This window comes from Alligator mississippiensis, chromosome 13 (assembly GCF_030867095.1).
Source record: "Alligator mississippiensis isolate rAllMis1 chromosome 13, rAllMis1, whole genome shotgun sequence".
NCBI classification, from domain to species: Eukaryota; Metazoa; Chordata; order Crocodylia; family Alligatoridae; genus Alligator; species Alligator mississippiensis.
The window spans coordinates 13,193,979-13,216,028 of NC_081836.1; the positions used below are offsets into that span (position 1 = coordinate 13,193,979).

At 43.1% G+C, this 22,050-nt stretch overlaps 1 protein-coding gene and 1 long non-coding RNA gene across 4 annotated transcripts in view; one reads left to right on the forward strand and one right to left on the reverse strand.

Annotated features, from left to right (window-relative positions):
• The window catches only part of CFAP74 (cilia and flagella associated protein 74), a 113,843-nt gene that overhangs the window by 31,022 nt on the left and 60,771 nt on the right, over positions 1–22,050 (reverse strand). For 2 of the 3 annotated variants that reach the window (XM_019494010.2, XM_006265123.4), the window contains exons 18-23: positions 20,744–20,917; positions 17,681–17,855; positions 13,666–13,778; positions 12,561–12,683; positions 10,993–11,114; positions 4,896–5,024 (exon numbers count right to left, since the gene is read on the reverse strand). In XM_019494010.2, coding sequence (XP_019349555.2) covers positions 4,896–5,024; positions 10,993–11,114; positions 12,561–12,683; positions 13,666–13,778; positions 17,681–17,855; positions 20,744–20,917 — 836 coding nt within the window. The remainder of the gene's footprint in view (positions 1–4,895; positions 5,025–10,992; positions 11,115–12,560; positions 12,684–13,665; positions 13,779–17,680; positions 17,856–20,743; positions 20,918–22,050) is intronic. The other variant, XM_059716923.1, reaches the window with a different exon arrangement.
• Positions 1,902–21,771, forward strand: LOC132244684 (uncharacterized). Its single transcript, XR_009456412.1, has 3 exons — positions 1,902–2,192; positions 13,741–13,806; positions 21,710–21,771. It is a non-coding gene; the product is annotated as an uncharacterized LOC132244684 (long non-coding RNA).

A 22,050-nucleotide genomic window follows, 5' to 3' on the forward strand; every position in this document is an offset into this window, starting at 1 on the left:
TGCCAAGGATAGCATTCCACAAGCCTTGTGAAGCCTTGTCAGGAAACTGAAATATCCCACTTGGAAAGTTAAATGTACTTTTGTATTTTTAAAGAACAGTTAATGAACAAGTGAAATGATCATCATAGAAAATGTTGGTCTCAATTAGGGTAGTAAATATTTTCCTTTAGCTTACACTGGCTTGAATTTTCAGATATGAAATGTGGAGGTGGAAATCATGTTACTGGGGAGTTGAGAAATAAAACATCTTTGCAAACAGGAAGCCTTCCACAGATTCCTGCAATATTCTCCTTTTGCATTCCAAAAACTATCCAAGGGGGTAGCTCTGGCCTAAGACCTACAATTTCTAGTAAACAACACCTTAAACTTTGAAAAGAAAATCTCATGAGATCTGTTTCTACTGAATTTGGTATGTTTGATACATTTACCATTTTAATATGGACAGACCTACAATGTATGCTTTGTCTCCAAAATTTTCATAGTAGACAGATCCATTTTATTTTTTTATGCAAAGTTGTGTCCAAGTCACAATTAGACTGCCAGTGTCTGTAGAATCTGTTCCAGAGGTAGAGAAACCGAGCAGTTGGAATACTTGAGAATTCTGCCAGTCAGCAGATTAAAGATCCAAGTTTCAAACATGCTGAAGCTGTGATTTTATTGCAAGCAGATATACAGATACAATATAGGCTATCTGACTAAGTACTGGGATATGCACTGCAAACATGGAGAGCTTCCCATGCCCTAATTAGAGTCATCCTGTCTGTATGCTTAACATTCATACTGTATGGTTTTCAAGCTTTATTTTTAATGGCCATTCTTTCTTCCCAGGAAGCTGAATTTGTAATACTGAGTCAATGAAGCATTTATATAAATGTATCACTAGCTCAGCATTATACATCAGGCTTCTACTAAAAAAAAAAACCCTTTTTTTTTAATACCGAATTGTATGACAAAGTAGCCTGGTTCTTATTTCATGAATCAGAACTGTCTTCATTTTGTCAAATCAAATTTTTTGAAGCCGTCTCATTTTTCAAATGAAGATTAACATTTTTAATTCAAACGGTGCTTTTATCCACTCAGTAAGTAATGGTGTTTCACAACATCCGAGTTTAGGCCATAATAATGGCAACTGTCACTGTAATCTGATAGATTCTAGTTTGTAGGAAGAACTGCATCCATTATTTTCCTTGGATGTCATGTTATTAAGAGCTTTGGTTACTAACCTGGAATCATCATTTTAGAAACTGAGTATCTGATTTTGAGAGTTCCTGAGTATACGTGTGTAAAAATGTGAACATACTGAAATAGACAGGGCCATACAAAATCAACAGGAAATACAGGTGCATGGCACCAATGGAAGTTGGCCAAACTCATTAATGCTCTCTTAAATCTGAAATAACTGCAATGAAGCTATTGGCTTTATACTTGCATCACAACCTAACCATGCAATCACACATAAAGGAACAGACAATGACTTATCTAACAGGGGTGTGCGAAGTGGGCCCTATTTGATTCGGCCCAAATCAGGGACAGTGATTCAATTAGTTAATTCGATTCGCCCAAATCTGAATCCGAAGATTTGATGTTGATTCGGAGAATCAGCAATTCAGACACAGGCACAGCTTTAAATGTTTTTTCTACATACTTTGAGGTAGCAGTTGCAGCTTGTAAACGCTCTGATATTGGGGCACATGGAGTATCCTACAGGAGTGCAGAGGGGCTGTGGCAGAAAGCCACCTTTGTTTCTCCCCCAAAAACTGTGCTCTGTGACAATGTGATTAGGATGGGCCCAGCAGAGAGACACACCTTTACCTGATCTCTTTAGGTAACCGGAGCTGGATACATTCCTGAGGGGGGGGGGAAACCTGCTCCCTCTGCCTACCTGACTAGTTTCACATACCTGGGTGAGGGGCTTCCTCCCGGGCGGGCTAGAGTCTGCCCAGCAACTAGTGATGTATTTCAAATTGGTTGGCTGACAGCCAACAGGTGCTGGCCTCCACTGGACCAGGTAAATGAGGTCACAAGGGCTATATAAGTTAAGGACTGCTCAGGAGGTGGGGGCAGCAGCCATGAGGGATACTCAGAGATAGAGAAGAGCTGTACCATCTGAAACCTGTTCTCTCTCTCAAAACTCATGATCAAGGAACTGCCTGCCTCCAGAGGGAATCTCCACCTGCCTCTGGATGATACTTGTGAGTAAGCTACCTGAGATCTAACTAGATGTATAGCTTGCAGTAACTCAGATGCGAGATCAAAGGCTACCCCGGCCACAGGAGTTTGCTCTATGGGATTTCTCCGATATTGCTCTACCCTGTACCCTATTCCAACCCTACCCTCTGTAACCAATAAACTTCTCCTTTGTACCTAGTGTGGGAGACTTATTTTAAGTGGGTCTAGATTATGCCTTGGGGTCCCCTTGGTTCGGCTGACTAAGGGAGACCACTACTTGTGCTTCTGACTGAGGGAAGCATCCCAACTTCTTGAAGTGAATCAAGTCCCCTTGAGGGCTACTAGGCCTGTGTTTCCCAGAGTGCGCAGAGCCAGAATTAAGTCCAGAGCTCTGGGTGGTGGCAGTGGAACCCCCAGGCTAGCGGGTGTGCTCCAGGAAGGGGGTCGGCCAGACATAAGCCGCCCCCAGGGAGGCACCTGGAGCTTGGAAGGTGGTCGGGTGCAATGAGGTGGGTGGCTCAATGCAGGAGCGCCCCCTACCGGCCCGCCACAGGGGCCCTCCCCACATGCTCGGTGGCGAACCCGGAAGTGGACCAGAACTACTTCTGGTCCACTTCAGGGTCTGACAGGGAGCGCACAGACCCTCCCCCAACCCCTGGCTCAGTGATTAGCCACAGGGGTACCCCAGGTAACCCTACCAGACCCAATCACTGAGCTGGAGGGCATGGGGAGGCTCCCCAGTGCACTTCTTGGCAGACCCGGAAGTGGATTGGACATGCTTCTGCTCCATTTCCAGGTCTGCTGCCAAGTGCGCTGGGGAGGCCCCCTGTGCTCCTGTGGGATGCTCCATACACCCCAGAACCACAGCATTCATGAGCCCCTGCTACCTAGAGGTATGTAGAAAAAACATTTAAAGCTGTGTCTACGTCCAAATCTCTGAATCTTTTCAAATCTCTCCGAATCGATTTGGAGGGTTCCGATTCGATTCGGAGAGATTAAAGTGTCCTCTGATTCGATTCAGATTCAGAGATTCAGCCACCAAATCTGACCAAATCTCCGCCAAATCGAATCAGGGACTGAACCTTTGCACAGCCCTATTATCTAACTCTATTTAAAAATAATGATTATTGCCTTAGTTGGAGTATAGCCAGGAAAAGACCAAATCGCAAAACTAGCCTAACTGGATCTTCTAGTTTAGGTAACTGGACTATTCTATATGAATGTATTCTCATTATAACATGATAGGATAAAGCTTTTGATACCTTTAATAAAAAAAAAAACCTAGCACCTTTCCATTTTAAATCTGCAAAATTCAGCCTGTAACTAGAGATAAATGTAGTACTGTATAACCTCTCAAGGAAAAGATGCATGGCACAGGAGATACGCCGCAGCAAATGTGGCTGTTCTTCACCTGTGTCATAATACAGGGTCACTTATTCAAGGCTGACCTAATTAATGTTCTGTGAACTAAGCACACTATACAGATAGCTTAATACCTTGTCAACTGTGTGACAATGCTGTGCAGCTTATTCTTGTGCAAGATTGGCTTCAACTGTAGTAAAAAAAAGCCCATCGGCATTGCAAATGCTAAGGTTTTCACACTGTTGTGGTCACAGCAGGGAAAGCATTACCACATAGGAAAATGATCCAAGTTAATTTCCTCCTGACATTTCATAAATATAAAGGAGGAGGGAGGAGGAGAGAGAAATGGGCCAAGTTCAGAATACACATGCAATTGCAGTGAAATCAAAGTGTAAAGTCCAGCTCCCTGCAGTCAGTAGACATAAGACTGTTGCAGGGCACTAAGGAACTGCCTGGGGAGAGCCCAAAGAGCCAGGCAGGAGCCCAGGTGCAACCTGCTAAGGAGGCAATTAGTCTGTACCTGCACCTGGTCAGCTGGCAGGAAGAGGCAGGGCCTGCCTCATATATAAACCCCAGGGCAGAGGCCAGGAGGGCAGTTCCCTGCCAGCAGCCAAGGGGGAAGGAGCTCTCCCAGAGCAAGCAAAGGGGAGAGGCCTGACTGCAGGGGCAGCTTCTGATACTGTTGAGGGATGGAGCACCCCAACCCAGGGTGGCTTGAATGATGTTATAGCTGGGCAGCTTGAATTTATGTTATAGCCTTGGGCCTTGCAGGTTGATTTTTATGAGACTGGTGGTTTGGGTGAGGCTATTAGGGGAAGGAGGAGGCCTCATTGGGGGCCCACGGCAGCATGGGGACCCCAGCACCAGAGAGGTCGCAGCACTTTGCAGAGCGAGACAGGGCTGTGGAGAGCCCAGGGAGGACAAAGGGGCCAAATTACAATAAGGCCTAGACTGGACAATGTCGGTACCACTTGCGAGGCTTGGGGTGTGGTAAAGGGGTGGTTGGAACCATGCACAGCCCATAAGGCTAGGGTGCCCTGAAACACCTATTTTGAAGTGGGACACACCAGAGGTCTGGAAACCCACAGGGTCCAGAGAATCAATCAAGACTGTGTCCAAGAGGACTTAAAGGCAGCCTCCCTAGTAATCATTCCATCAAAGACGTGGCAGGTGAGAATAGAGGGTGCCCATCGGGACAACATGGCACAGTAAAGGGGCCTTAGGCAGATCACAGCCATCCTTCAGGACCCCATCCCATGCCAAAGACAAGGAAAATTTTGGCCTACTCTGACTTTCCACTGTGTGGCTCTTTAAAATAAGGTCTTTTATATTAAACAGACAAGAGATTAATATTGCTTATTTACCTGGGCAGGAACTTCAGTTGCACACTGAAGGATGACTGCGCTTGAATGTAACCTGTTTTCGGAAGCAGCTCCATGTATTTGCTCAGTTTTTTGCATACTTCAAACTTCAAGCGCAATGCAGCTTTTGCTCTATAAACAGATCAGAAGGCCCTGAGTACTTCTGTAATGTATCCACTCCAAGTTCAAATATGTTTTTCTCAGTTTTATTCATCTACTATGTTTTGCCTTTTCCCCTTTTGACTCAGTTGTGTATTTTTAGAGTTATTCTGGGTCCAATTCCAATTTTTAGAGTTATTCTTGGTCCAATTCTATGTCAGACCCTGAAAAGTTAAAGAAAACTCGCACAGTTGTATTGACTCTCAAAGTGCAGTACTTCCAAAATCTTATGTTCTATTTTTGAGTTTCCCCAGCTGCACTGGAAGTGAAATATTCTGTAGATAGATATTTAAAAGTGACTTTGAAACAGTGATACATCAGCAGAGCAGACTGAAGATCAAAGCCGATGTGTTATAGAATGCCAGCTAGTTATTACACATTTAACCTTTGTTAATCAGCAGCTTCAGGAATTCAAACCATCTAGCTGCGTTGGTAGTTGGCCTCTAACTGGTCTGGGCTGCAGCAGGGAACCCACTCAGATGGAGTAGCCCCACTGTAAGATTGACTCTAAACCTTGTTAGGCCACTGCAATCCCAGACAGGGCAAGATTAAATAAAAGTAACCAAGCATTAACTAGGCCATAACAGAGGAAAGAAAGTGCAGCAATCACCATGGTATCTAGCTATGGTTTCACACGTTGGCAAGTGCAAAATGCCATAGTTTATACTAGGGAAATAAGAGGAATTACCCAAAAAGTGGATGGTGCACAGAAATAAAACAACTAACAGCCATTTGGTAAATTCTGATGGCCTGATTTGTTCAAGTAATCTAAAGAGGCTTTAGAGTTCAGTGGCTAGCACCTAGTAAAATATAAATAGAGAGGAAAAATACTCTAATTGTATTAGAGAGCAAGGGATTTTTTTTATACCAGGAACTGCGGTGATAAAAAGAAATCATATCTTTAGGGTATGTTTCATTAATTATAGTGACCTGTGACTAAAAAACAGGAGTTGACATATCTGTTGTAACTAGGGCTGTCAAACAATTAAAAAAAAAACAAAAAAAACGATCGCAATTAGTTGTGCGATTAAAAAAAATAGTTGAGGTTAATCACAATTTTAATTGCACAGCTAAAAACTCAAAATGCTGAGCAGAAAAACTGAAATTATGCAAAATTATGCAGGTATTTTGTATGGTTGGGGGGTGAGTGTGGGATTTTGTGAAGGTGTGGGGGAGCTGTGTGTGTGTGTGTGTGTGTGTGTGTGTGTGAGATTTGGAACCCAGGGAGGGGGTTCCTGTATGCCCTGGCAGGATGTGGGGTACTGTGAGTCAGGAGTGAGGGGCAGCAGCAGGGCTAGGGGGTCTGTGGCTTGGGAGTACAAACAGGTACACTCAGGCACACAAACACACACACACACACATACCACCCAGTGGGTAAGTCTGTAGAGGGGAAGGAGCATGGGGGGAGGGAAGAGATGTGGGGGGAGCAGACCAAGGTCCCCACTGTGAGGGGGGAGTGGGGCAGGGGTAGGGGCTTGATGAATGTGGCCCTGGGGCTGAGGCAAGTCATGGGATAGAGCCGTGGTCCAGGTATGGGGGGAGCACAGCTCCCACCACTGCGTATACCCCCAGGGAAGGCATCCAGGGCACGTGCCCCCCAAATTCGTGCGTGGGGTGGAGGTGGGCTGTGGGCTTAGGGCTCTGTGCCCTGCTTCCATTGCCCCGGGAGCTGCGCAATGCCATGCTGTGCCTCCTGCTGCCGGGCAGGCAGTGGATGCATGGCACGGGCAGCATGTGGCTTCCAGGGCAAATGCAGCATGGCACAGAGAGCCCCAGGCCACAGCCCACCTCTGCCCTGCAAACAAATCTGGGGGGCTCATGCCCCTCTGTCCCATGACTTGCCCTAGCTTCTGCCTCACTCCCTCCCTCACTGTGGGTGCCTTGATCTGCACCCCCCACCTTTTCTGTCCCCCATGCTCCTCTCCCCTACAGACATACCTGCTGGGCAGTGCTCTACATGCCACCAGGCTGTGTTCCTGGCCATGTGCAGGCTATGGCTGCTCGTCTCTGTCTATGTCTGTGAGCACCCCTTCTACCCCACTGCAGCAGCCTGGAGCCTGGGCTGCCCTGCATTCCTCTGCGCTGCCACTGCTGCCCTTCTGGGTGGCCCAGAGGCAACAGTGATGGCAGTGGAGCAGAGCCCAGGCATGGGCTCCAAAATAATGTGAACACCAATTAATGTGTTAATCGTGCATGTTAACTGTGATTAATTGACAGCCCTAGTTGTAACCTATCATTCACCCCTTCCAAAGAAGGGATTCTGTAGGGCTAGAGGTTATGTTGATGAAAAGGTCATATTGCCCATCATGTTGCTAATCTTTTATCGATATGCACCTGCAGGTGATACACAGGAAGCTAAGGAAATGTTTTGTTAGGCTAGTGATTTCAAACAGGTACTGCAGCACCCTGGGGTGCCTTATGATTTTTTCAAGGGTGCTGTGAGCACAACGTCAGCACTGTTAGGTGTTGCACACATGATTCATATAATAAACCCAGAGATTTCAAACAGGAATCCATCATATTAAAAACATTCTGACTTGTTGAGATCTTGTTCTGAGTTCTTTGCAACAGACAAATTGCCCTATTATTTTTCCATAATCAAAAAAAATGAGTGAAAACTAAGACCTAATACTTTTCAAGGGGTATCTTGAGACAAATGAGGGGTGCCTCAAATATAAAAAGGTTGAAAACCACTGGCTCAGCCATCATTTTCTGGGGCAATGTATTTCGAATAGAGAGAATAAGTTAGGGCCTCAATTCTCTTATGGTGCTGAGGACAGTCTCCAATGTATTAAGGATGTTTAACTCAGTTGGATTTTGAAGAGGCTCAGCATTTGTAAGATTGTTCTCATTAGCTTGGTTATGTTCTGGACGAAGTTACTTGACAGCACCTTCCTTTAGGAACACCTAAAACCTGGTATTTGCACTGGCAGAGCAAACCAGTTTGATTTGACAAGTTATTCTGCCCCTGCACTTATCTTGTCCCTGGGTGTGGGTTATCTAAACTAAGTAAAATCTCTTACATAACTTGTGCTTGTCAAATTTGTAAGCTGAATTTCTGAGATAACAGCTTTCATTTCTTTCCAACTGCAAAAAATCTCAGCAGTGTCTAATTCTGGTAAGAGGTTTAGAATATATGTCTTCTAACAGAAATAGTAAAAAACAACAATCCTATTAGCATGCACTTAAATAGAACCTAAACTAAAGGGATTGTTAAAATAGGAACATTCAGCATGTAGCTGCCAGTAAGTGCGTTAGATAGACAGAAGAAAACCAGTACCTGCAAGTCAATTAACAGAGTGGCTCATATAGCTATTCTCCAAAAAAAGAACTATTGCCTGGGTCTCTAGAATATTAATAAAACCAGAGCACTGAAGATACAAACAGACATTGTTTTTGTTGCAGCATCAGCTGTGTTGGAATGTCACCTAACAAAGCTGATCTGACCGATCAGCAGAAATAGATGTTGCTGGAGCCACTGTCCCACAGGGTAAGGTCCCTCCCTACTGCTCCTGGAGCCCAATCCTGCGGGACATAGCCCCAGGTGCTGTGCTCTGACATGAGGCATGCTTCTGCAAGTGGGGAAAACAAGCCGAAAAAGTCTATTCCTGCAAGGGAATTCCCATTGCGTGCAATAAGTGAACAGATGTCCTCCCCCATAAAGCATCACAAACTGTGACTATATTTGGTTGCACAAACATTTTGGGTCACCTAGAGCATGCCAAGGAGCAAGGACATCTGTTCACTTGCACCTTCTGCTGCCACCAACATTTTTATGGCATCTGTTTGCACCTTATATGGTTGCTAAAAGTCCCAGGAAGGAAAAAGTAGCCTGAAGCTGTCTTCCAGTGCTGACATGCATCTCAGACTAACTCCAGGTGAAAGCCATAGAAAGAACACCACCAAGACGTATCAGAAGACACTGCAGACTGAATGAAGGCTCTGGTGTACAAATGAAAGACGTTAAACATTCTGACCTCCCTAAAACTTAGCATGTAAATTTAGAGCTGGTGAAATCTGCTGAGTTGCCAGCACTAGCAACTGAAGCTTTTCATGTGTGGAATGGGTACAGCACAGACAAGGGCAGTGCAGTTTTCCCCTCACTGCCCAACCAGGGTGCCTTGCTTCAAAGGGGCTGGAACTGAAAAATGATGATGTAGTTCAGTCAGTAGAGATGACAACTAAGGTTGCCATGTATTTGTGCATTGTGGCTGCATGTCCATTAAGGACTGAGGGGAGAAGCAATGGCATAACAAGCAGAGTTGGTACCCTGGGCAAACACTGAGAGCGAACAGTGGGGGGGGCACTATTGTGAGAGCGGGGGGAGGGGGGGGGGGGCACAACAATCTTACCCCTCCTGGGGACTCCTAAACAGTCCCTGGCTAAGCTGCTGCTACTGCTGCTGCCTCATACACTGCCAACCATGTTCTAAAAGCAGCAGCAGCATCCAGGGACTGTTTTGGAGTTCTTAACAGGGGTAAACAGTGGGGCTGCTCCTACTGTTGGGGCAGGAACTTCACGGGGGCAGAGTGGGGAATTGTGGCATCCCTCATAACATGGTACCCAGGATGGGTGCCCCTCTTGCCCACCCCTAGTTATGTTACTAAGGAGAAAACTGGAAAAAAATCAGCAGAAGATACTAGAGAATGAATTAAATTGGAAGTCTATATATTCAGGGCAGGAGCAAGAAGTGTCTGAAGTTCTGATTAAAGTCTAATGATGTTTTATTTAACAAGATTAAGAGAGTACCAAGTGATCACTGTGGCTGCTGACAGATGTTCAGTTAAAGGTGCAATGGGATCTGATACTCAATCCCAATAATAAGGCTTCCTGCTGTGCCATGTGTATGGCAAGAGGTGTTATAATTTGGATCAGCAATCAGATGCCAATTGCACCCTATTTCCAGTGCAGAGGGAGCCTAGAATCGTGATCCTGGGCTCCCTCTGCGCTGGCAAGTAGTAAGGCAGGAGCCCAGTCATCAGATCGGCTTTCCCAGCCACAGAAGTGCACTGAAGTCCTTTGCTTGAAGGGCTTTGATATGCTCCCTTGACTAGAAGTGCTGATCAGCTGACTGCTGTTCCCAGCCACAGGATAAGGCCAGAACCCTTTAAGACTCTCATGCAGCCCAAGCTGGGTGAACTGATCAGCTGATCGGCACTGGTCATACGTTCAATTTAAGGTGCAATGGGAACCAGCCATGAAGTTATTGCAAATATTTTTGTGTATATTTTTATATTTTTTATGGCACCATTAATTGTATGAACAAGTAGTGGGATTACTGCTTAAGACATGATTAACTTAATCATACTTTAAGTGTAACGACTGCCAAAGGCCTGTTATTTAATATCTCTAAATATGATTGTAAGAATTTGGGGAATCTGTCTGTACACAGTTTATGGATTCTGTTCAATACTGGGGATTCTTTCTGTGTCAAATCTGTGTCAAATAGCTAACTCTATTCAATTGCAAAGTTTGTTTTCTTCTCTGCCATCTGCCATCAGTTCCCTCCATATTGAGCTAAAGCCAACCAGAAATCAGTTAAATATGTTATTGCTTTGTCTAGATCTGAATAGTGCTTACAGCAGTGGTGTTCAACCTTTTTGCCTGGTGGGATGGACTGGCAGTGCCCAGCTCATCCATAAACTGGATCCAGCTGGTGTTCTCAGCCTGGTGCCTGGGTAGGTACAGTGGGCACCATGTGGCCACATGGAGGGAGGCAGCGGGCAGGCTGGCCCTAACACAGCCCCTCAGGGGAAAAGAGTTTGCCCTGGACCTGTGGAGAGGAAAGGGGATGTGGCTATCTCTGGGAGCTCCACCAGGCTTGAGAAAATGATGTTTGACATTTTTACTTCTCGTTCAAGTGACTTCTTATAATACCATTATTTTGTTAGATTAAAAAAAACCCCCAAACCGATCACAAATGTATTACTGAGTAACTCACCTGCTTTGAATGACGATACAGTCCTGATATAGTCTGTCATACATACAAATCTTTAGATCAACATTTGGATTTGTTACCCAAACTGGCACATCAACAGAAACACCAATGGCAGTAAAGAACAGCTGCATATAAAGAGTCAACAAAGTTACTTCTTACTATATCACTCATTCAAAATCCTAATAGATCATTGTGAAGAGTAGAGTTTATACTGACAACCTACAGTAGAGCAATATATCCTATTATTTAATATTTAAACTATTTTATTAGAATAAAGGAGGCAAAACCTTTACATACTATAATTTGTCAGGTTGCTTGCTATTCTAATGAACATCAGCTATACTGATTCTTGCCTGTCTGCTATCAGGGATTCTGTAGCAGAAGCTGCAGAGGAATGTTATGCTGTCCCTGGTAGTTCAACAGTATTTTAGAATGTGTAAAAATCACTGGGCGTTTTTACACATGCTCTGGAGGTGGGGGAGTGGCGCTTTAATTAGAGCATCTCCAAGAGCCACTCTAATTAAAGCGCTGCCACATCTTCTGGATCAGCACCCCCGTGCTTAAAAATGGCATTCAGTGAGCTTTAGTTTAAGTGCCCCCATCACCATTTTTAAGTGCAGAGACACTGATACACAAGACGCAGACTTGATTAATCGTGTCTGCTCCAATACACTGGAATTCCAGCACACTGGAGAAGCCTTGGGGCTGAAGTATAGGTGCCCTCCATGTTTTAAACTGCATTTAGCACTACAGTAAAACAACTCTAGAGACTTCAGTTTTGTTTATCCAATGGACAGTTACAGAAAGGGCACAGAGTACGGGTATTATTACAGTGACCCCTGCCAGATGATTCAACCCAGACCCCAACAGATATCTCCTCCCTCCCAGGGTTGAAAGAAGCCTACTCATAATGTTATGAAGACCTGGACTATCCTGCTATAGCTCCTTTTGTTGAGCAATCCCTTTGTGGACTTTGGGTACTATGGGGGACTTTGAGCTTCCTGCAAGGTGCAGATTTTCTGGTAAGCTTCTTAAAGGAGCCTCCAAGCACAGTTTGGGCCAAAACAAAAATGCTAAATTATAATATGCTATAGTGGCAACTAGATTTTTCGTTAGTCCCGGTTGTCACTAATCTGTTCCAATGCTAGGGAAGGCCACTGGTGGGAAGGAAAATAAAGTGTGTGTGTGGGAGGGGGAAAATGGAGAACTGATCAAGGGGAAAAAAAGTATATATTCATTTCCTGGCAACTGTGCATTTTTCTGATATAATCCAGAGTAGAACTGGGATATCAGAGGAGGTGATTTGTCTGTAAAGAAAGTTGAGAATCATCAGCAAGCATAAGAGCAACAGTAATACTCCATAAATAGAGGGGCCATGTAGCCTTCTAAAATCTGTTATCTTCAATTTCACAGTACATCACTAGGCTTGCTCTTCTTTCTTAGAATAACTACTGTACATTTATTTTTCGCTAACCTTTCCCATGGTTTTATCCCCACCTTCCAATCTTATGTAGTTCTTATTACATGGAGAAAGATTTCAAGTGTGTAGAATCAGCACAAGAAATACTCACTGGGTTGGAGTTTTGGTTGTCAAATGTAAATACAAATTCTGCCTGAACATCCCCAGGAATGGCTGGAACAAAAATAACTTGAAGTTTGACGGAGCTAAAGGGTCCAATTTCACCTTCTGTAACCTAAGGAAGAAAATAAAACAAAAATCCTTTCATTAAAATCTGGCTATTTTACTGTACCTAGCAATAACATCCTGTAGCATTAGATCAGCAGAATGCTTTTGTAAATGTATTTTCAATGACATAGATATTTCCTTTGTCAAAATGAATGCACTACGCTGACCCAAGAGAAAAGCATTAGCAATAGTTCCTTCTTGCAGGAAGCCAAAGGCTTCATCTGAGATACCATGTGCCTTTAGTTTCCAGAGGCAGTTCAAAATCTTGCATAATTCTTAGCTTCTGTAGGGACAATTTGTGTGGTTGCTTGAGTTTTTCTTGTTTATTCTATGTTCCCATTCTTCCAGCAGCTGAGAAGAATATCGGTCATCTCCTGTCATACTCACTCAAATCTGAAACCTTGTCCATCCCTCCACATCACCAAGCGCAACCTGTTCTCAATAGCTGTATTGCCACTAGTTGTTGATTCCTTTATTTCCTGTCTGAACAAATTTCACTTTAACCCCCTTTTCCAACCTTCTAGACTGAAAAAGGCCCTAACTTCAAGGAAGGCACAAATATTAGTTGGTAAGAATTTTTTCAAATTGCATGAAAATAGTAGTGAATCTGTGAAAGGGGATGAAACAAAATCTCCATGTCTCGTCACAACACACTTTGGTTTAATTATGTATTTTAAAAGATAGAGAGAACAGAAAGCTGCTGATTCCAGGACTGAAAGAATAAAACTGTGTGTAGAATCCTTCCTGACAGAACACCCCTTCCCTTCCATAATAATATGGTTTATTTTAAGTATTAACTGTGATAGAATATGATGAAAGTTAATGGGCTTGTCACGGTTTGTCAGTCATAAACCAACTCCTTTCACTGAAGCTAAAAGAAGTTTTGCTTAAGTAAGGAGTGTAAAATTTGGCCTATATTCAGAAATTGGTCTTGCTCAGTAAAATTAAGACTAGCTGAATGTTTGGGCATATCTCAACAAATTCATTACCTTGCCCAATGTAATTTCAACTGGTGATTCTTCAAGTAGAGGTTCCAGTGGGCTTTGTCTATTTTTTGCTTCCAGATCTGCCTTTGGGATCGGTGCATCTTGACTGAATTGTTCTAAGAGAAAGAAGAGAGAGCACTACAGGTATGTAACTCACTGAGAAATATATCACAGCATGAGTCTATTGGCTTTTGGGGAATACTGCATGCAAATCAGTTCTTACAGGCCTTTAAGTGGGCCTACCATGGCTCTAGAGAGAGATTTTTGTTTGTTTATGAGAATACATGGTCTATGGCTTGTTCTAGTCCAGAGGAAGGTCCATTATCCTGACTAAAGAATCTTCCACTCCTAGAAGCAGTTCAGTACTCCAGTGGAATGTAAATGTGATTGAACCCATGGTAGTACCAATGGAAACTGGGTCCTACCAGAGACCTTGAACTGGGGTCAATCTAAGTGGGAATACGATGAGCGGAACAGTGAGGTAGTGCACTCAAGAGGATGTGTGCTGTACAGTGTGCCGCTTCATGTCCACCCAAATAAGAAGCTTTTTCAGTACAGGTACAATAATAAATAGTTTTGCTTCATATGGCATTTTTGCTCCAGAAGGACCCCAAAGTAACTCCATCCATTAGGGCTGTGCGAAACGGCACTGTTCCATTTCACCTTCAGTTTCGATGGTTCGACAGAACAGTGTTTTGTATCGAATTTCATGTAGAGTTGAAACAGCTGTTCCGTTCTGTTCTGTCAAAACAGAAAGGTTGTTCTGACGCTGTTTCAAGTTTCACTGGGGATGAGAAGCAACCCAGAAGAGCTGCTTCCTGGTACCCTGTGCTAGATTGTACCGGGGGCAGGAGGCAGCCCAGCTGCACTGCTTCCCCATCCCCCATGCTACATCGCGGTTCGACAGAACAGTGTTTCATATCAAATTTCATTTTGAGTCAAAACAGCTGTTCTGTTGAAACAGAAAGGCTGTTTTGACACTGTTTCAAGTTTCGCTGGGCATGGGGAGTCAGCCCAGCTCCCGCCCCCAGCGCAATGTAGTGCAGGGGATGTGGAAGAAGCCCAGCTGGGCTGCCCCCTGCCGGATCTTGCACTGGGGATGGGAAGTCAGCCCAGTTGGACTGACTTCCCACCCCCAGCCTATGGGCAAAACATTTCGACTTTCGAAACGTTTCGACCAGCCTCGTTTTGTTTTGAGGCTATTTTGAGGGCCTTTGTCTCGTTCCGATTTTGCTGTGTCAACCTCAAAATTGGTCAAAACAGTGTCAGAACAAAACATCTGGCAAAATTTTGTACAGCCCTACCATCCATCTGTGTATATAGTATGAAAGGACTGGGTGTCATTTACTAATTGGTGATGACATGCTTCACAGCAGTTGGAGGAAAGGTAATTTTGATTGACCCTAAAATACGTAATGGGATTTCTGCATGACACGGAGAGCAAATAAAATCTCAGTTTTTAAGATGTCATCTGAAAGACAACTTACAGATGCTGTATGGTATACAGCAGTGGTTCTCAACCTTTTTAGACTCAAAGCACCCTTCATTAAACTCAAAATATCCTTTGGAAAATGCTAGGACTTAGTTTTCCCTCTTTTTTGACAATGAAAAATAACAGAGCAATTTCTATGTTGTAAATAACTAAAAGATCCCAATACGTCAGAATGTTTTGAACGGTAATGATTCCTATTTGAAATCTCAGAATTTATTATGTGAATCATATTTGCACAACAGCAGTGCTAACATTGTGTGGCACTCTTGAAAGGATCTCAAGGCACCCCAAGGTGCTGTCGCACTTTGAGAATCACTGGTGTGGAGAGAGCACCATAACTATAACAAAATATAAAGAATTCTAACAAAATCCATCAAGTTCCAAATATAAAATCCAAATATTTTGATTTTAAAAAAATGTGAATCATAGAATCAGAAAATTAGGGCTGGAAGGGACCTCAGGGGGTCATCTAGTCCAACCCCCTGCTCAAAGCAGAACCATCACCGACTAGATTATCCCAGCCAAAGCTCTGTCTAGCCAGGTTTTAAAAACCTCCAAGGATGGAGAGTCCACAGCCTCTCTGGGTGGCCTTTCTAGTGCTTTACTACTGTCCTAGTGAGAAAGTTTTTCCTATCACCTTCTCCTCCAAGTGCTTAGAAATGGATTACTTGAGGATCCGCTCCATGATTCTTCCAGGGATGGAGGTGAAGCTGACTGGTCTGTAGTTCCCTGGATCCTCCCTTTCTTAAAGATGCCCTTTTCCAATCATCTGGGACCTCTCCTACCTGCCATGAGTTTTGAAAGATAAAGGCCAGCAGCTCTGCAATCACATCAGCCAATTCCATAATCCTCCCCCAGTGCATCGCATTCAGCCCCATGGATTTGTACACATTCAACTTTTCTAAATAGTCCCTAACTGTTCTTTTGCCACTGCCAGTTCCTCCCCAAACTGTGCTGCCAGGTACAGTAGTCTGGGAGCTGACCTTGCCTCTGAAGACCGAGGTAAAAAAGGCAACGAGTACTTCAGCCTTTTCCGCATCATCTGTCACTAGGCTGACTAACAGTTTCTTTTGATCAGAATAATTTAATGACCAGCATGAATGGGAACACTTAGCTTCTCAATATCTACAATGCCAGATATAAATCTTTTCTCCCAATCTTACTAAGCTCAAAGAAAAGATTAAAAGATGAGAGGAAAAATGTCTAAGAGGTTCATCTTTATGTCACTTTGTTCCTAAAATTGTAGGTTGTAAAAATAGAACTGTCATGTGGATTTGTCTTCTGAAAGGTGGGTATTCAATTCCTGAGGCAAGAACAATGATAACAATTTTAAAGTCTCTGTAGAAAAATCTAGTTGGATTTTGAGTAGTTTTTGTTTGATGCTGAGTTGTTGACAAGCTGGGGCAGCCGGGGTAATATATCAAAACTGATCTAAAAAAAATCTGTGCTAGCACAATTCTCATTTCTGTCAGCTGCCTGGATACCTTTGGGTTGAGAAAACTTTAAAATAAAAACATACTATATTACTACTACTACTACTACTACAATGGTAATTGTTAGGGTTGTGCAAACTTCAGGTGCTGATTTGATTTGGCCCAATTCGGTGCCTGAATCTCCGAATCCAAATGGAATCAGGTGACCAAAGCTCTCTGAATTGATTCAGAAAAGATTTGGAGAGCTTCAGCTATTCAGGCAGTCCCTACTCGCTGCAGCATGGAGCTGGACCCACACTCCATGCTGGTAAGTAGGGAGTGGGGAGGGAACCATGCGGGAACCCCTGCCAGGCCTTATCCCCTGCCTGCTCCCCAACCCCCATCTGCTCTTCCATCCCCCACCCCATGGCTGCCCCACCTGGCCCCAGTTTCTGGCCTTGTAAAAAAAAGCCCCCACTCACTGGCTGCTGCAGTGGCCTTGGGGCTTCTGGGGGCTTGTGGCAGAGTCCCCCACGCAGCATGGGGCAGTGGGGATTGCCCCCCACCTGGCAGGAGCCAGTGAGTTCAGGCTTTTTTTTTTTAATTAAAGGGCCAGGAGCTGGGCATGGGGGGGCAGCCATGGTGGGGCTGGGAGAGCGGGCAGGGGTCAGGGGGCTTGTGGCAGAGCCCCCCACATGGCACGGGGCAGCAAGAAGCAGAGGGGATCGTTCCCCTGCCTGACAGCAGCTGGTGAGTGCGGGTTTTTTTTAAAGAGCCAGAAGCTGGGAGAGTAGGCGGGGCAGCCACTGAGAGCCAGCGGGGGATGGGGTCAATTTGGAGATTTGGCCGATTCAGCTGCGGCCAAATCTCTGAATCAGATTTGGCTGAATTGATTCAGGACACTGATTCAAATCACCGAATCGAATCACTGTCCCCTGAATTGGCCAAATCCGAAGCAAATACTAGCTGCTTTGCACAAGCCTAGTAATTGTCTCATTCACTGGGCAAGTCTCCCAAATATCTTGAGTGCCATAGCTTACTACATGAAACTCTTAGAAACAGAAAATGTTTGGCCTTAAGATATGTATTGTCATTTTGTAAATCATAGTCTTACTTGTACAGTTGCTACCGAGGCTTGTTTTAGTCTTCTGGCTCTCAGGCTGACTTAAGCATTTGATAGTTTCATCCGTCTGATCAGGAGAAACTTGTTCCTTCTTTTCAAACACAGATCCCATAGGACTGCTGCTATCCCTCTCTTCAGAAATGACACCATCCAGTGTTGGACTAATCTAGTTAGAAGATTTATAGAAAAGATTTTAAATTGTAGTCAATTATGATGTAAACTTTTATTTGCTTATACCTCCAATTCCATCGGCCATTTTAAAAAGGAAAGTAGACTTATAATATACAGTAATTATGACTGTATTGTTTGTTGAGACAAGGCACTGCACTTTGCAGAAAGACTGCATACTTACTAGAGTTTATTGGTAATGTAGTGCAATTTTTACTACATAAAAAGGCAACTGAAGTAGTTGGCTCAATAAGAAGTGATAGCATTCAGAAAGTGACTTTGGTGTAATGATTAAGCAATATTTTATGTTAATTCTCTTTCAAAGACTTCATAACAAGTCTCCTGAAATAAATCAAATAGGTATGCTTTTTTTTTTTTTTTTAATTTGTCCAAGCTTGTAAATTCAGCTTGGGATCTGAGTCAAACATCCCTTGACTTGTCTCTGTGACTCTCTGTGATTCTCTCCAGTAGGGGTGTGTGAAGTGGGCCCTATTCGATTCAGATTCAGCCCAAATCCAAGCCAGTGATTCGATTCGTTGATTCAGACCACTGTCCCTGATTCAATTTGGCTGAATCCAAATCTGAAGAGTCAATGCTCATTCGGAGAATCAATGATTTGGGCATAGACACCTCTTCAAAAGTTTTTTCTACATACCTTGAGGTAGCAGGCACAGCTTGTGATTGCTGCAATGCTGGGGCGCATGGAGCATCCCACAGAAGCACGGGGGGGGGCCCTCTATATGCTCGGTGGTGAACTAGGAAGTGGATTGGAAGTACTTCTGGAAGTACTTGGCTGGGGAGTGCACAGTGGGGGGGGGGGGGGGGCCCGCACTCTCCCGGCTTGGCGATCGGCCATGGGGGGACCCTGTGTGCCCCCCCCCCCCCCCCCAGACCCAGGAGGCACCAGTCAACAAGCTGGAAAAGTCTGGGGGGTGGGGGGGAGTGCACTCCCTGGCAGACCTGGAAGTGCTTCTGGTCCACTTTCAGGTCTGCTGCCAAGCACGCTAGGGAGTCCCCCATGCTCCTGTGGGACACGCCATGTGCCCCAGCACTGCAGCATTCACAGCCACCTGCTACCTAGAGGTATGCAGAAAAAACATTTAAAGTTGTCTCTATGTCCAAATCCACAAATCTTTCTGAATCTCTCTGAATTGATCTGGAGAGATAAAAGGATCCTCCGATTCAATTTGAATTCAGAGATTCAGCCACTGAATCGGGCCGAATCTCCACCGAATTGAATCAGGGACAAAAGCTTCGCACAGCCCTACTTTCCAATAATATTGTGCATTTGACACTGGGTAGTTATGTGACTGATGAGCTGGCCTTGCTCTTTAAATTATTTTGGATTTGAAATGCTAACTGGAATTCACAAGTCATAAAAATAGGCTTTGGTCAACAAAGTAGTTATGGCAGAAAACAAAGAAGGAATTGTGGCTGCAGACGCTGGCATTTGTTAATCGTCACTTTTCTTATATGAATCATACTTTAAAGTGATGACAATATTAAAGCTGAAATCCATGATGAACAATCAGCTCAGCAACTGTATACAAGGTTTAATATAGTCTTCTCTATGGATGGTCAATCCCTTTCTTTAGATTCACATGGGATTACATTCCTGAGCAGGGCGTTTCAAAATTTCTTGGAGCCAATTACATTTCAATAATTAAAATAAGCAGATAAAAACTAGGAAAACATAAAATTAAATATCCTTATACTTCCTCTTTGTCTATAAAAAATCATTTGAATACTAAATGAAAAGTCACCCTCCATACACGTGCTTCGACAGGGAGAGAGCATCCTCACAACTACAGTAGATTCAACCAATGCAGGACTTTAAGAAGTCACATTTATAACAATGGTGTTAATCAAGACAGCAATTACAGGGCATGAAGTACTACCCACAACTGCTCTAGAAAAATCTTTGGTCCAAAACACAAAACTAATCTGATTTCAGATTGGGTCTATTCAGTCTGCTTAAAAAGGACCAATCCCACTCTAAAAGTGTTACTAACTAAGCAGATTTCTATTACTGTCCATAATTGTTCCACATTTCCAGAAATATCTAGCAGAGCAACAGATTAGGAATCAGCATTTCTGGGTTCCGTGCCTACTTCCTTCACTTCTTCTGTTTACGTGCTTCAGACACCGTAACAATGACCATGGGGACTGCCTGATAGCACAACACTGGTTTTATGGAGGGTATAGCGGTTGGCTCAGACACTGAGCATACATCACTCTCTGATCACTTGAACCCACTTTAGCACTTTTTTTTTAATTTCTCTTATTAAATTTTTTTAATGAACTACTTTTAAAAATGTTTTCAGGCATCCAAACTGACTGAATGTAACTCTTAGTTTAAAGAGCCTGTTCTCTACATAGTAACAACTTGTCAATAAAAGTAATTGTTTTTCACTAGGAATTTTCAATAAATTGAGTTTTACATGAGACTCGTATGCCAGTTTTGCCAACTCTCATGATTTTATTGCTAGTGTTGTGATAGTTGCTGGTTTGTTTGGAGTTTTTTTGAAGCCCCAGCTCCAGCAATTTTTATTGATCCTGTAAGAATTTCTGTAAGTGTTTTTAGCTCTTGTGGTTGTAGAAAAAAAACATGAAAATGTTATCTGATAATATACAACCCCCTAAATTTCTTATCATTTGATTATACTTCCTAAGCCAATCAAATAATTTTGGGGGGCTGGCTCACTGTTTTTCAATGCATGGTGTTAGCAATATTATATGACTATTTCAAGCTTTCTTTCCTATACAACTAGAAAGTCACAGTCATACAGTATTGCTAAACATACAGTATTGCTAACACCAAAACCTCTACCAAGCTTTCCTAGTTAGAGTGTTTAAATCACAACAGTGAAATGCATTTGGACCCACCACACTTTTGAGGGTTGATTTTGTTGCTGTTGTGCATGTACCACTGTCACCTGCTGACGTTTGTAGTTTGAATCTTGTTCCCAAAGCTCCACGGTTTGTCAAGGTGATGGTCCGTGAAATTGTCTCTCCTACCACATGAGTGCCAAAGTCAATGAGCTCTTTATCTAGTGCCAGCTGTAAGGAGAAAAACTATAATTACTGCTGTCCTAGATAGTTGGTAATGTCAATTAAATGAACATCTACCATTTCGAGCATAAGACTTAAAAGTTCTTATTAACACTTCAAAGACAATGTCAAATAATGACACAAATTATGGGCACTCTTCTGTCTTTTGTATAGAATCCAACTCATTTGAACAACAAATTCTTATTAAAGCAAGCAACCTCCCTTTCACTCTGTTATATGACACCAGAAACAGTGGGCCAAATACTGTGACTGATTACACCAGCTTGTAAATATGGGGTAACTCCACTGAAATTAAGGGAATTAGTTATTCTGAATTTATACAATGATATGAATACAGTGCAGTATTTAGTTCTGTTGTTCCTCTTGTATCACACAAATGTGAATCATCTTGCTGGTATAATGTTTGTAAAGAACAGAGTCTAATGCCTTGCGTCAACTGAAGATCCATTTATAACAGATCCTATTTTGTTACTTGGCGTAGAGTGGTTTTACCCCTACGTTAATTGATTAATACAGATTGAATTTCCATTGACTTTGTATTTAAATTGTGGGTCAGAAGAGGCATATGAAATAATTTCAAGTATACAGGTAGTGAAGATGACTTCATTTGTGGAGCTTGTTACTTGGCCATTTGCTAATGGACCACAGAGAGCTGATTCCCTCCCACTTTTAAGATACGCAGAATAACATTCACTTCATACAATATACACACTATTAGTTAAAATGTAAAGTTTCTATTTCATAACTTTTTTTTTCTTCTTACTGACCTTTATCTAACAGGAATGGAAACAATTCCAGTTTATAAGAGGCAACTTTAAAGGAAGCAAGCACAAAGCAAAGAACCACAATATACAAAGCAAAGATCCACAGTATATCTCAGATGACAAAGAATGTAAACATGTGAAACAGGAAATGTTTACACTTGTTATGGCCGGGGGGGAATCACTGAATCCAGGATAGAAGAGATCTGATCATCTGGTATTGCAAAGTCATATGTACAATACTTCACGATCATTAGGATATTTTCTTGCAGGTATTTTGTGCTACTAAATTTGATATTTAAGTAGCAAATATGCAGCAACTGATTTATTAGGCAAATTATTTACTGGCAATTTGCTGCC